Source organism: Salvia splendens, chromosome 15, assembly GCF_004379255.2.
Source record: "Salvia splendens isolate huo1 chromosome 15, SspV2, whole genome shotgun sequence".
NCBI lineage: Eukaryota > Viridiplantae > Streptophyta > Magnoliopsida > Lamiales > Lamiaceae > Salvia > Salvia splendens.
Window position 1 is genome coordinate 2,589,720 of NC_056046.1, and position 15,537 is coordinate 2,605,256.

The window sequence follows — 15,537 nt, forward strand, 5'->3', positions numbered from 1 at the left end:
ACTCTCTTCTATATTATTCTCTCTCTTACTTTACTTTCTCTCCACTTTAACCATTTATTATCATTTTCGCAAAACAACGGCCAAAAAGAAATCAATCACTTGAGGTGGGACAGAGAGGGTAATAAATATTCATTACATATGGACATTATTTTTCATTTTGGTTTATTCCATAAAAATAATTCACTTCTATTTTGGGTAACTTTTTTCTTTATAATGAGTAACCAACTTTATTTTCTACTAATAATACTTACTTCAATCACTCTTTCTTTCTATTTCATCAAAATATCAATATTTATAAGACGGGTGGATTAGTATTCCACACAGCTACGAGAAAAAAAGACATACTTATAATTGGGCTAAATAAGAGAGATAGATATGTGCGGAGGGAGAGAGCCGAGAGGGGGTAGTTTTCGTGTGGGGATTGATAGAGATTTAAGGAGGGGGTGATAAATTCACAAGAGCTCAATGAGGCTCAAAAAATCAAGGCAATTAGTTGCACTTTTTTTTTTGTGTGTGTGTGTGATTCCAATATTCCATGACACGAAAAAGAGCCATTTTTTTGCAGGCTTCGAGCAAGCCGAGTAAATTCTATTTTCTCTCCATAATTAACAATTTTAGTATATATATGGTTTTATTCTTTACCGAATGTATGTATATATACACACGATTCATATAATAAAATTGTACTCCCTACCTCCACCACGAATAGGAATCTCATTTCTTTTTGCCACTGGTTTTAAGAAATGTTAAAAAAAAATGGGTGGAAAAAAGTTAGCGGTATATGGAAAAAAGTTAGTGGTATATGGATTCTACATGTATATATTAGTTTTAAATGAAATGTGAGTGGAATGAGTTAGTGGAATGTATGGTTTATTACCATTTAGGATAAAAATGAACTGGGACTTCAATTTGTGGAGGACCGAAATGGAAAAAATAGACTCCTATTCGCGGGCGGAGAGAGTATCTTAGCATTATACAACGCGATTTGCAAATTTAGTATAAATTGCAAAAGTGCACTCTCGACAAAGATTTTAGTAGTAATTTATTTGAGACATTTTTCATTTTTTAAATTTAACCCTTTTTGTTTATTTTCATCTCTCTCTTTTCCTATTTCTCTCTTTTCATTTCATTTATTTTAATTAGTAACCGAATTTTATGCATTTGACTTATGTTTTATGTTTAATTGATATTTAACTGATGATTAAAAAATAAATTCATTTTTTATTCTATTTATATTTTAGAAATATATAAATTTAATTATTTAATGCGGAGTAAAAAGAATTAGTAACTTTTCTAATTATAAACAATTAAAAATTGTAGTATCCATACAAAACTTTAGTGTTATGATATCAAACATTTGAATAAACACAAATATTTTCAAGATTATCATAAATTTATAAGAATGTCTAGAATTGGTATTTATTTTAAAATACATGCTAAGAGAGATAAATGTAAAGAAATTTACTTATACTCCATAAAATACCACAAATATGCATCAATTCGCCATATATCAAATTTACAGTTCAAATTATTTTATAGAATTTATAAAATGAGAAACTCTTAATTAAACAACATGGTAATTAAACTCTTAATTCGCCATATCCTTCTTCTTCTAGAAGAAACCTCCACATCTCTCTCGGGCAGCTCACTGGCATCGGAGAGCTCACGTAGTCGGATTTTCCTTTGTAGTAGCCGGAGCCGAAACCGCTCGACGGCGTCCGGTCAAGCAAAACTTCCACCGTCCGATTCTCAATTCTCAAGAAGAAAAGAGCTGATTCTATCCAGCTCATCTCGATGAAGTATGATGTACTTAATCCGAGTTCTGGAAACTGTTCTTCCATTATGGCCAGAAGATCTCGGGTCCCACCGAGGTAGAGCGTGACAAACGACGCCATGAACGTACGGTTTCCTGGATCCAGGAAAAGTCTGATGAGAAGATTCTCGTCGATTTTGTGGGCGATGTATTGCCATTTGTACACTAGCTCTGTCGCGTTTTCCTCCAACGTTCGTGTCACTCTGAAGATAGTGACAGTTTCCGGGGCGGAGACTAGCGTCACCGTGAATTCTAGAACAATCCTGAAGCTGGTCCCTCTGCCGCCTCTGATTGCCCAGAACATATCCTCTCCCATGCTTTTCCGGTCCAGGATTTCTCCGTCGGCGTTGAAATAAATTAGGAGAGAGAAAAAAATAGGAGAAATAAAGAAGAGAGTAAAATAGATGATGAAATAAATTAGGAGTGATTGGATGTTTTGATAGTCAAAATGGGAAACGACTCAATTTTGTTGGGACATCCTGAAACGGAATACGACTCAACTTAGTTGGGACGGAGGGAGTATAATTCAGGCCTCCTCTGGTCCATCCAACCCGGACCAATCATGCAAGTAGAAAATACCCAAAAATAGAAAGAAAAATGACCCTGATATTTACGTCGAAAACACCAATGTGGGGAAAAATCCCATGGGACCATCTCCGAACAACTTCCACTATAACAAGATAATGAGAATACAACTTCTACCCACCCTATCGACCAATGCTAGGGGATATGTAACCGATAATCAGCCCGATCGGAGAAGGTTTGTCCATACGATTGTGAGTTGATCGTGGACTGTGCAGCGGTAACAGATTTATGTTTTTCACACAAAAATGTGTTTTCTTCCCGTCTTCTCTCTTTGACGATTTTTGCACTCCATGCCATGAAAGACTCGAACTTGATATCGTTGGCCGGTTAGGCATTCGAGGAAATCGTTGTATCCATTGCTGTAGGATGAAGAAGCTCCGAAGAGATGGAGGTTTGTGGAAATTAAGAAGAGAAATGTCTTCTATTTATATATAGAAATGTCTGGGGATTTAAATGTAGAAATGTATGCTCATGTCCAAACTCGTGTTCATATTGCTTTAACTGCATGTAGAAATAAAGTTGCATATTGTATTTTACTAACTTATTTTTCTTACATTTTATTATAAATAATCGGAATTTACCTTTCATGACTTTTTCAAAAATATTTTCTCATACGCAGTACTTTTTAAAAATGGACTTGAAATCAAAATGAGATTTTATTTGATAGATGAGACGAGGAAGTATGGTACTACTCCTATTATTTAGGATAAGAAGATTGGACTTGTTTGTCTCTCTTCAACCATTAATTGCTAGATTATAAGTACTAGGTACTATTCCTATTATTTAGGATAAGAATATTGAAATTTAATATAAGTACTAGTGGTACTACTCCTATTATTTAGGATAAGAAGATTGTAATTTTCCTGTTTATAGAGGCATTTTTTTTAGTACTGAGTTTAAGAATAGTATGTTAAATGAATGATGAATAAAGTTAGAGTGAGTTAAGTAAGAGATATAAAGAGAGAATAAAGTAAAAGAGAGAGTTAGTTTTTGCCAAAAATAGAAATGACTCAGTTATCTTAGAACTTTCCAAAATAAAAAAATGACTCTATTAATATGTGACGGAGGAAGTACTAAATACAGAAAAAGTGAGTTGAGAGTTGAATAAATTATCTCTAGTTGAGTTGCCAATCAGATTTTTCGGAGATAATTTACAGATATTGCTCCAGCCAGCCAGTCAATAATGTGTCACTGCAGAATGTTCCCTCCGTCCCTCATTAGATGACATTGTTTAACTTGGCACGAGTTTTAAGAAATGTAGTGAAAAATTGGTTGAAAAAGTTAGTGAAATATGGATCATATTTATACATTAATTTTATAATAAAATGTGAATGAAATGTTGAGTCTATTACCAAAAATAGTAAAAAGTAAAGGTGTGAAATAGTGACGGGCGAAAAAGGAAATTGATGTTAATTAATTGGGAACGGAGGGTATAATATGTAAATCGCTTCTATATAAAATAGAGTAGTTCTAGTATTAAAGTAAAGTTGACCATGGAAACCTAGAATGCGGATAATTTGCACGTATTGAATTGTGTGGGGGAGGAGCGAGCGCAACGGAAACAAAATTAATGGACTATAAATCTAAGATAATTCACGCCTCCCCTAATGCACCCAGCCCGGACCAATCAGGCAATCATTCAACTAGAAATTTCCCAAAAATTGATTATAATATAATGAACTTAAATTTAGTCGTGCATCGCACGGCTGTGATACTAGTGAATTAAAGGTGCAAGTTTGCAATAGCGATTTTCAAACTGTCTATACTAGCTATTAGTAAAGTTTTCCATATCAGGTCATTGACAATTTATAAGTTCGTTATTTGGCCACTTAGATTACATGCCATTGAAAATACGTTTCCTTCAATTTTACATTAATTATTCTAGAAACTCATTTTTCTTCAAGCTTGTAATAAAAGCACATATATGTCCCCAAAGCATTCTACATGCATAAAGTAAAATTCGTATTATTTTAAATTAAATATAAGTACTGCTTTGTCATTATTTAGGAAATCTACATGTAAATTGTAATAATGACTGCTAAACTATTAAGCATATCCGTCAACTTTATCGTAATGCAATGCTCGATTGCTTGTGGTAATCAATGGGAGTATGGAACATAACTAATTAGATAAGAAATTACAGAAATAATGTACGTATATTGGGTTAGTGGTAGGGTGGTTAATGCTCAAGTTAAATCATCTTGGACACGGCTTCATTTAACAATAAAAAAAGGATGGGAAGATTTTATCACACAATTTTTTCGAGGGTGAAAACAAATATATTCTCAAGATAGTGAAAAATAGACTGCATCCGCCCATAATCAATAGGGCAGGAGGTGCTGTTTCTAATACACAAATAAAATAATATATATTTATTTTATTTTATTTATTTAATTTATTTGATTTTTTTATTACCATGTGAGACACAGCACCTCCTGCTGTGCAAAATTGCACAGCAGAGGATCCATATCCTAATCAATAGTTTTAGTTTTACTTTTGGTTCATCCACAAATTAGTCAACTTCAATGCTTGGTAAGTTTCTCTCTCGTATTAGATCGATCATCTTATTATTATTATTATTATTATTATTATTATTATCAATCATCATCATCAATATCAATGCTTCAGTGATTTTTTTTCTATCTATTTCAAAATTTACCAATTTTTTATCATTTTCTATCGAGAGATTATTTTCTATAATGAAATATTAACATAGATTTGCGATATAGAACCCGAGATGATTGTGTGAATGATATCTTCTTAATTGTGTACAAAAAGAGAGAATTTTCAATTTTTTTAAAAATAAGACTATTCTTCGATGATCTCAAGGCATGATGATTCGTCGAATTAAAATACTTCATCTATTCCATTAAAGATGAAATATTTCCTAAAATAGAAACAACATTATCTTTACTTTTTTTCTTTCTTACTCTACTCTTTACTCATTAACTTACAAAACAAAATCAAATGTTTCACATTTATTGGGCCGGTGGGAGTAGTTGCATGTGTCTTGTAAAAATATTACTCCACGTGACTACTGGGCATTAGAAATCGAGTTTGATGATGAGGTACTTCCCTTAATTATTGTTTTCTTTTCGTGTCAGAAATAGTGATACAGTTTAAGTTCAGTTTTGGAAAATCCAGATCTACTACAATGTTAGAACTGAACAAAAAAGAAAGAGGTATATCGACAAGAAGGCAAAATAATGGCAGATTTGAATCCAAATGAAATAGTCAGTCGAATTTAGTGTTTTAATTGTGATGAAATCGGTAATTATATACAACGCGAGCAATAAAACTCAAGTTGAGATTAAGAATGAATAGAACTAATAAATGCATTAAATACAAAGCATTTGAATATTTACACGAAAATTGACTATACATCGTAGGTTTTATAATCATATACTGTATATAGCTATAATTTTTCTTTACCACAGTATTTAGATTGAAATATAAGAAAAGTATTTAAAAAACACTAATATTTGATCGTGTGAAATCATATAGACTTAGTAAAATTCTGCTTAATTCCATAAGCATTATTCCCTCAGTCCCTCTAGTAGATGCAATTTTTTTTGGATGGGTTGATATTTGTTAAAAAGAAGAAATGACTCAGAAAAGTGAGACGATCTAAAAAACAATACGATCGAAGGAACGGAGGGATGAGTACTTAGCAAGCGTGTGGTCACAATCAATCAACAATCATAAACTAGGGTAACATGGCACGTCCAAATACATGTATATATAATCGAAGCAAGTACGTTGTTTTATTTCCCTAATACAGACATTATTCAAATTCACAACAATTTTATTCACCATTAATTTGACTATACCATCGAACTACGATCCCAACAACGGAATACTTTGCTCGTTTCTGAAAAAGTTCGAGGGGTCAATTTTCGTCTTCACACGAACTAATCTCCTAAAATTATTCTTAAAATATCTGAGCCCCCAAACACTAGCTTGATCGTAACTTGTATTCCCTATGTTGTTTCTCCCAATATCAAGATCCCTGTAGTTGAAGTAAGCTGCCCGCGGATTCTTGGTGACGTGGCGTGCCATGTAGCCGTAGAGCCCCCTAATCCAACCAATACTCGCTTCCGATTCATTGAGGTTTGACCACCCCACTGCATAGTGGATCATGAATATATTTCCTCTCCGATGAGGAAACGGAGTTTCCTCATCAGAGTAGGTGTTCAGAACTCCCCCGTAGGGACTAAACTGCAGGCCAGAACCTTCTTCTTGTAGAAGGAAGTTCCATATCTCCCTAAGACCGGTGACAGGGATCGGAGCGCTCACGTAGTCTGATTTCCCTTTGAAATACGAGGATCCGAACCCGCCCGCCGGCGTCCGGTCCAACAATACGTCTAGGGTTTGATCGTCTACATTAGCAAAGAAGAGAAGAGATTCCACCCAACTCATCTCCATGCAATCATCTTCGGTCAATCCGAGCTCGGGAAACTGCTCTTCCATTATATGAAGAAGGTTGCGGGCCCCACCGAGGTACAGCGACGTGAATGAGGCGGCGACTGTTAGGTTTCCGGTCGACGGAGAGTTGGTAGGGTTTAGGAAGAGTCTGAGGAGGAGATTCTCGTCGACCTTGTCGGCAATGTGTTGCCATTTATCGACTAGCTCCGTCGCGTTTTCCTCCAGCGTCCGTGTCACGTTGAAGACGGTGACGGTTTCCGGCACGGTGACTAACGTCACCGTGAAATCTAACACGATCCCGAAGCTCGTGCCTCCGCCGCCTCTGATTGCCCAGAACAGATCCTCTCCCATGCTTTTTTTGTTTAGGATTTGGCCATCTGCGTTGATGAGGGTAGCGTCGATTATGTGGTCGGCGGCGATGGAGTGTTTCCGTGAGATCATGCCGTAGCCGCCGCCGCTGAAGTGGCCGCCGATTCCGACGGTGGGGCAGACGCCGGCGGGGAAAGCGAGGGTTTTGCTTCTCCGGGAGATCGTGTAGTAGAGCTGGCCGATGGTTGCGCCGACCTCCACGCGCGCGGTTTTCGCCTTCTCGTCGATTGAAACCGATCGGAAGTTTCTCATGTCGACGATGACGAAGGGAGCCGACGCGGAGGCATAGGAGAGGCCTTCGTAGTCGTGGCCGCCGCTCTTGACTCTGATCTGGAGGTTGAGAACACGGGAGCAGTGGATGGAGGCTTGGATTTCCGACACGCGGTGTGGGGTGACGATGAGGTCCGGCCGCCGCGGGAGGGCGGAGGCTGGGCGGAGATTTTGTGAGAGTAGGAGAGAGGCGTAGGTTGCGTTTTGAGGGGTGTAGATTGTGTCGGTAGCGGAGTTTGAGCGTTGGAATTGATCGGTTAGGCATTCGAGGAAATCGTCGTACCCATGGTTGTTGGAAGAGGAGGCTCCGAAGAGATGGAGGTTTGTGGAAATTAAGAAGAGAAGAAATGTGAGAGTGTGAAGAGACGCCATTTTGTGGTTGTTAGTTTTGTTTGTTGGTCTTCTATTTATAGAAATGCCTCGAGATTTAGGTGTTGAAATGTATGTTGCGTCTCCAAACTCGTGTTCATATTGCTCTATTTGCCCCCGAAATAAACACTCATTTTGACTTTTACTATTTTGGTTAAATAAGTTTTGCGTATGTATTGCACTAATTTATTTTAGTTACACTTTACTAGTATTATAAATTAGTGAAATTCACCTTTCATGACTTTTTCAAAAATATTAATTTTCTCATAATTTTTAAAAATGGATTTGTAATCAAAATGATATTTTATTTGATATGAGATGTGTAAGTAATAGTAGTAGGAGTACTACTAGTTTATTTAAGATAAGAAGAGTGGACTAGTCTCTCTCCAACCATTAATAGAAAAATGAGTTCAGAGTTGAATAAATTATCCAAGTTAAGTTATCAATCAGATTTTTCGGAGATACTAATTTACAGATACTGCTCCAGCCAATCAATAATGCGTCGTTGAAGAATATATATAAATGCCGTGGGAAGAATATACATTTGCCTCTAAATAAAATAGAGTAGTAATAGTAGTATTAATGTAAAGTTGACCATAGAAGAAGCGGTGAAATGGACACAAAATAATGAACAATCAATCTAAGATAATTCCTGCCTCCCTTGTGTGTTTTTCACATAAAAATGTCTTTTATTCCTCTCGCTCTCTTGGAAGATTTTTGCACTCCGCGCCACCAAGGACTCGAACCTGGCCTTTGGCCTCAATCATAAACCTCTCTACCGTGTAACCAACTCACACACACTATTCAACACTGTTCAGGTGTTCTTCTAATTAAACGATTTATTGTCAATGATATACTACTCCCTCCAATCCCACTACAAGTGATGAATTTCTTTTGAAGGCGAGATTTAAGAAAATGATATATATTAAGTTAAAGTGGAGAGTGGAAAAAAGTAAGAGAGATAAAGAGATGATAAAGTAAGAAAGACAGAATAAAGTAAGAGAGAGAAAAAAGTAAGAGATGTTGAAGTTTTGTTTTTAGCTAAAAAAGAAAATTGATTACTTGTGGTGGAACAATTCAAATGAAAAGTTGATCACTTGTGGTAGGACAGAAGGAATATAATTCAGAGTTCAGAAACATATTCATGCAATACAAAAAAGTTATATTCTCCCTGTCCAAAAAAATAGTCCAATTTTACCATTTGAATTATCCATAAAAAATAGTCTTATTTTAAAAAATATTACATTTCTCTCTAATACTTGCTTACTTTTTCTCTCAATTTTTCATGATTACCCACTTTTTAAGTTCATATGCACATATCATACTATCATACTATGAAATAGTACTTCAAAAATGAATAGTAAAAGTTTTGACATTTATATAAGTTTTTGTTATATCTCAACTAAAATCGGAATAATTGTCAAATGTTGCAATGGATAAAATATTTGTAAATAAATATGAATAAAACGTGCAAGTTTGCAATAGCGGTTTTCAAAACGTCTACCAGTAAAGTTTTCCATTCACGTCTTTGACAAATATAAGTTCGTTATTTAGCCACTCAAATTATTGATTTTGCTTATCTTGTTTTTCTTGCATTCCTACATGCCATTGAAATTTAAAAATACTTTTCCTTCAATTTCACATTAATTATTCTAGAACCTCATTTCATTTCAAGCTTGTATTATAAGCACATATATGTCCCCACTCCCCAAAGCATTTTGCATTAAGTGAAATTCATATTTAAGTACTGCTCCATTCTATAGTATTTGCGTTATTTTGTCATTTTGATACGTTCCATTGTATTGGGTCATTTTTATTTTTAATAAAATCAATATATTTTTTGTCACTTACTCTCTCTTACTTTATTCTCTCTATCTTTTTCATTTCATATTTTATTCTTCCTTTACTTAACTCACTTAAAAAAATAGATGGAAAGATTTTATCACACCATTTTTTCTACGGTGAAAGCATATATCCTCAATATAGTGAAAAATGCATCCACCCAAAATCAATAGTTTTGGTTTTATATCTTGGTTCATCCACAAAATTAGTCCAACTTTAATTGTTAGTAAGTTTCTCTCTTGTATGAAGTAGACCAACTTATTATTATCAATAGTCAACGACTTTGTTTTATCTATTTCAAAGTTTGCCAATTTTTATTTTGTTATTTTCTGTTAAAGGGAACGCACCATTAATAAGTAACCAATTCATGCACCTTTCTAATCATATTATTAAATAATCTTGTTTTGTTACTTACTCGCCAAAATTTAAGAATTTGTATTCGAATTGAGTTCAACGCATTCGAGTTTTGATATGTTAATTACAGGTGCATTTACATCAAACTTTATTTTGTTATATTTGGAATTAATCGAAATGTCCAGTTCAAGAACGTATAAGAATAGATAACTTCTATGAACGAAGTTGCCCAAATTTATATCTAGGTGCAAATTGTTGATTTTCAAGGCTTGTTCTTGGAATCATTGAAAAATACCCAATATTAAAAATGACAGGATCATATTTCAGAATAAAATATGTCACGAGTTTGATTTTATAGACTATATTATAGATGTCTATAATTCTTTAAATTATCTTATAAGAAATTTCGTCAGTTTTATTAGTTAGGTCCATTGGCTGATCAGTGATATAATCGAAAATTTGAAAGACTTTATGATCCAAAATCATGAAAAACGTTTCAAGCTATGTGGTGGAGTGATGTTTTAATATCAACTAACAACTTTTATGATTATAACTTTTTAACATCTCCTATGTTTGAAGAATATATTTAATACGGGAACTTATTTTATTTTATTTTATTTTCCGAATTAGTTATATCCTAAGTCGTCTAATAAGAGAAATGAAAGTTAACTTTTTTAGAGGTAAGAAGCTTGCGCCTTAGCCCAAAAACTCTTGTTAAAGAAACAATCGAGGATATATATTTCTTGAGGTAAACACAGCCCCATTTTTACATGGAATCATTAATTCTACATAATCAACTTGAAGCTTAATCAAATCCTCCTTTATGATAATAGGATAAAAGTATTTTCATCAGTATTTAATTTGGGATTTGATGATGAACTTGAATAAATTCATATATATCAAATTATTAATATGTACTTGTTGGGTAAGAATAGATTTTTAAACCAAAATTAAAGATTACGAATAAACATGATCAAAACTTGTATTGATTCTACCAGGCTCGAAAATAACTCATATTAACACACAAAATAGATGCTGCATTATATTCATTACTAACCATCATATCGTACATAAAACACAATGAACATAATTACAAACACAATAGGAGATGAATTATTTGGATAAAGGATAAGAAATTGGAGTTATGCAAAGAAAAGTATTCCTATTTGAAGAAGATAAACGTTTTTTTTTTCTTTCATAGAAAAATCTACAGCTGAAGTTTGCATTATTGCATGCATTATAAGTCTCGAATTATGACTATTTAAAATTATTTGATTGATAGGTCAAATACATGCATGTGTGTAAATTTATAACTAAAATTATAATGTATTTACCTAATAATTATCTCGAAACTTACAAAATGTTTTTACCGAGAAACTTTTATACTAGTAATATCTTTATCACATAAAAACAATGTCATTTATCATTTTCCCTTCATCAATATATCAAATTACTAAGAAATATAATTCCAACAAAAAGCAAAGCATAATACTTCTTCAATCCTTGAAAATATGAATTATTTCCTTATTAGTCTTTCACAAAAAAGTATGAAATTTGTAATTTTGGAATAGTTAAACAACACATTATTCTTACACATTATTTTATTTACAATTTATACCATTATACTACAGTACTAATGATATGGAGCACACTCTCCACTTACACTATCATTTACCTATCTCTTTTACTTTACCAATAATACATTAAAAATTATGTCGAACCAAATATTTATATTTTTCAGGAATAGAGGGATTACTACTATTTCTAAGTTTATCAGTTTTCGGGTGTGAAAATATTGCTGCGTGACAAGTTAAAACTCTCAAGTCCATCTCTACCAACGACGTACATATTATTCGTTTGACACCTCGTCCATGTGACAGTTCATATTTTGGGTACATGTTAGAGAAAATTATCTACTAATACAGTTGTTCTCAATATTCACAATAATTAAGATGTGCGTGTATGAATCGTGTCTACGCAACAGACTCATAGTAAATTTTCCAATTATATTTTAATGATATCAATAAAAAAAGGTTTGATTTAAATAATTATATCTATGAGCAACCTAATTAAGTTACCTAATAAGAGAATGAAAGTTAATTTTTTAGAGGTAAGAAGCTTGGGTCTTAGCCCAAAAACTCTTGTTAAAGAAACAATCGAGGATATTTATTTCTTGAGGTAAACACAGCCACATTCTTTACATTGAATCATTAATTCTACATAATTAACTTTATGCTTAATTAAATCCTCCTTTATGATGATAGGATAAAAGTATTTTCATCAAAATCGTATTTAATTTGGGATTTGATGATGAACTTGAATAAATTCATATATATCAAATTATGAATATGTACTTGTTGGGTAATAATAGATTTTTTTCACCAAAATTAAAGATTATAAATAAACATGATCAAAATTTGTATTGATTCTACCAGGCTTGAAAATAACTCATATTAACACACAAAATAGATGCTGCATTATATTCATTACTAACCATCATATCGTACATAAAATACAACGAACATAATTACAAACAAAACTAAAACTCACTATGCCATAATACACACATAAAATCCTAAATCCCTTTATTCATAATACATGTAGCATTCTTATTCATTAATTACGAATATCAGCCAATACATATGTTTGACTGAGATGTCTTTAGGTTTTTATTTACGAGGATATAGGTGGAATACTTTGTTCGTTTCTAAAGAAGTTGTCTGGATCAACTTTGGTCTTCACACGAACCAATCTCCGAAAATTATTGTTGAAATATCGAAGCCCCCAAACACTAGCTTGTTCGTAGCTCGTCTCACCCTCGATATTGTTCCTCCCAATATCAAGATCTCTGTAGTTGACGTAGGCAGCCCTAGGAGACTTTGTCACATAACTTTCCATGTAATCATACAATCTCCTTAACCAATCGAGATGGGCGTCTGATTGGTTAAGATTGGCCCACCCCACAATATATTCAATCATGAAAATGGTGCCCCTCCGATGCGGAAACGGAGTTTCCGCCTCGGAGAAAGCATTGAATGCCCCGCCATAGGGGCTAAACTGTAGCTCCGAACCGTCTTCTTCGATAAGGAATCTCCATATCCCTCTCAGCGCTTCTAACGGGAACGGAGTGCTGACGTAATCCGACTTCCCTTTGAAATATGTGGAGCCACGTGGAACTCTGTCTAGTAAAACATCAAGTGGTTGATCCCGGAGCTCGGAGAAAAAGAGCTCCGAGTCAATCCAGCTCATCTCTTGACAGTCTTGTTCCTTAAGTCCGAGCTCGGGAAATTCCCTCTGCATTATCTGCAGAAGATCCCGAGCCCGGCCGAGAAACAAGGAGGTGAAGGAAGCGGCGACCGTTCTATTTCCGGTCGTCGGTGAGACGTCGGGATGCAGGAAAATCCTGATTAGCAGTTCGTCGGCGATTTTGTCGGCGACGAACTGCCAGCGATGGACTAGCTCCGTCGCATTTTCCTCCAAGCGTCTGGTGACGTTGAAAACCGTCACTATCTCTGGGACGGTTACCAACGTCACCTTAAATTCCAGAACAATCCCGAAGCTGGTACCTCCGCCGCCTCTAATAGCCCAGAATAGATCCTCGCCCATGTTTCTCCGGTCAACGATCTCACCGTCCGCGTTGACTATTCTTGCGTCGACGATGTGGTCCGCGGCGAGGGCGTATTTCCGGGACATCATGCCGAACCCGCCGCCGCTGAAGTGGCCGCCTACGCCAACGGTGGGGCAGACCCCCGCTGGAAAGGCGAGAGTCCGGCTTCGGAGGGCCAGCGTGTGGTAGAGCTGGCCGATGGTGGCGCCGGTTTGGACCCACGCGGTTTTGCCGTCGCCGGAGATGGTGACTGACCGGAAGTTTCTCATGTCTACGACGACGAAGGGGGTTTGGGAAGTGTAGGAGAGGCCTTCGAAGTCATGGCCGCCGCTTTTGGTTCTGATGGGAAGATTGAGCTTCTTGGAGCAGTGGATGGCTGCTTGGATTTCGGATTCTTGGCGCGGCGTGATGATGAGCTCCGGCCTCTCCGGCGCGGTGGCGGCGGGGCGGAGATTTTGCGCTAGTAAGAGGGAAGCGTATGTGGCGTTTTGAGGGGTGTAGATTACGTCGGTGGCGGAATTTGAGCGTTGGAATTGATCGGTTAGGCATTCGAGGAAATCGTCGTAGTTTTGATTGGGTGAAGAAGAAGACGAAGAAGTGGCGATGAGTAAAATGTTTGCTAGTAATGAAAGGAGTGTAATGAGATGAGGAGACTTCATTTCTTAAATTGCTATTTATGTTGCTGATGGTGGTCGAAATCTTAATATCTTTATATAGAAGGATTTCATGCGTGAGCGATTGAAATTAGGAGATGAATTATATTTGGATAAAGGATAAGAAAATTGGAGTTATGCAAAGAATAGTATTCCTATTTGAAGAAGATAAAACGTTTATTTTTCTTTCATAGAAAAATCTACAGCTGAAAGTTTGCATCTTTGCATGCATTATAAGTCTTGAATTATGACTATTGAAAATTAGGTTATTTGATTGATAGGTCAAATACATGCATATGTATATTTAATGCATTTACCTAATAATTATCTCGAAACTTACAAAATGTTTTTATCTAAGAAACTTTTATAAATATCTTTATCACATAAAAACAATGTTCATTTATCATTTTCCCTTCATCAATATATCAATTTACTAAGAAATATAATTCCAACAAAAAGCAAAACATAATACTACTTCCTCCATCCCGGAAAAGTATGAACTATTTCCTTATTAATCCGTTCCTGAAAAGTATGAACTTTGTAATTTTAAAATAGTTAAACAGCACATTATTCCTACACATCATTTTATTTATAATATATACAATTATACTACAGTACTAATTATATGGAGCACACTCTCCACTTACACTACCATTTACCTATTTCTCTCTTACTTTACCAATAATACATTAAAAATTATGTCGAACCAAATATTTATATTTTTCAGGAATAGAGTGATTACTACTATTTCTAAGTTTATTATTTTTCGGGTGTGAAAATATTGCTGTGTCACAAGTTTAAACTCTCAAATCCATCTCTACCAACTCAAGCCCAAAAAATTAAAAATAATTGAAAACTATTTAATTACTAGGCCCAAACTTATTCTTACTTTACAGCCCAATGAGGTAGTTATTCAGACAGCTTATGATCGCTACTAGTATTTCATTAGGTCCAACTAATCCCCATTTCATGCCACCTAAAAACGTCATTAATTTATTTTCATTGACCAACGACGTACATATTATTCGTTTGACACCTTGTCCAAGTGACAGTTCATATTTTGGATACATGTTAGAGAAAATTAGCTACTAATAATGAATTAAGATGTGCGTGTATGAATCGTGTCTACACAACAGACTCCTAGTAAAAAAAGGTTTGATTTAATTTTTTTTATATTATAATTAACACATTAATTCCAATTTGATTTGGGAATGATATCCAATAATAAATCATCTTTGCCATAAATAGAT

General features: G+C 34.9%; 3 protein-coding genes across 4 annotated transcripts; all 3 read right to left on the bottom strand.

Annotated features, from left to right (window-relative positions):
* Positions 1-1,580: 1,580 nt before the first annotated feature.
* LOC121768640 (berberine bridge enzyme-like 18) lies at positions 1,581-2,129 on the bottom strand. The gene has a single exon (XM_042165172.1). It carries the CDS (start codon positions 2,127-2,129, stop codon positions 1,581-1,583), a length of 549 nt encoding a protein of 182 aa, XP_042021106.1.
* Positions 2,130-6,058: 3,929 nt separating this feature from the next.
* On the bottom strand, positions 6,059-7,834 carry LOC121768641 (berberine bridge enzyme-like 18). The gene has a single exon (XM_042165173.1). The coding sequence runs from the start codon at positions 7,832-7,834 to the stop codon at positions 6,236-6,238; it is 1,599 nt and encodes a 532-aa protein (XP_042021107.1). The 3' UTR covers positions 6,059-6,235.
* A 4,646-nt stretch (positions 7,835-12,480) lies between these two features.
* On the bottom strand, positions 12,481-14,354 carry LOC121768143 (berberine bridge enzyme-like 18). Of its 2 annotated transcripts, XM_042164522.1 has the most exons (2): positions 13,353-14,354; positions 12,481-13,301 (listed from the first exon to the last, which is right to left on the bottom strand). In XM_042164522.1, the coding sequence occupies exons 1-2, from the start codon at positions 14,291-14,293 to the stop codon at positions 12,701-12,703; spliced, it is 1,542 nt and encodes a 513-aa protein (XP_042020456.1). In that variant the 5' UTR covers positions 14,294-14,354; the 3' UTR covers positions 12,481-12,700. The 2 variants fall into 2 exon arrangements, with proteins under 2 accessions (XP_042020456.1, XP_042020455.1); XM_042164521.1 differs by having other exon boundaries at positions 12,481-14,351.
* Positions 14,355-15,537: the final 1,183 nt, after the last annotated feature.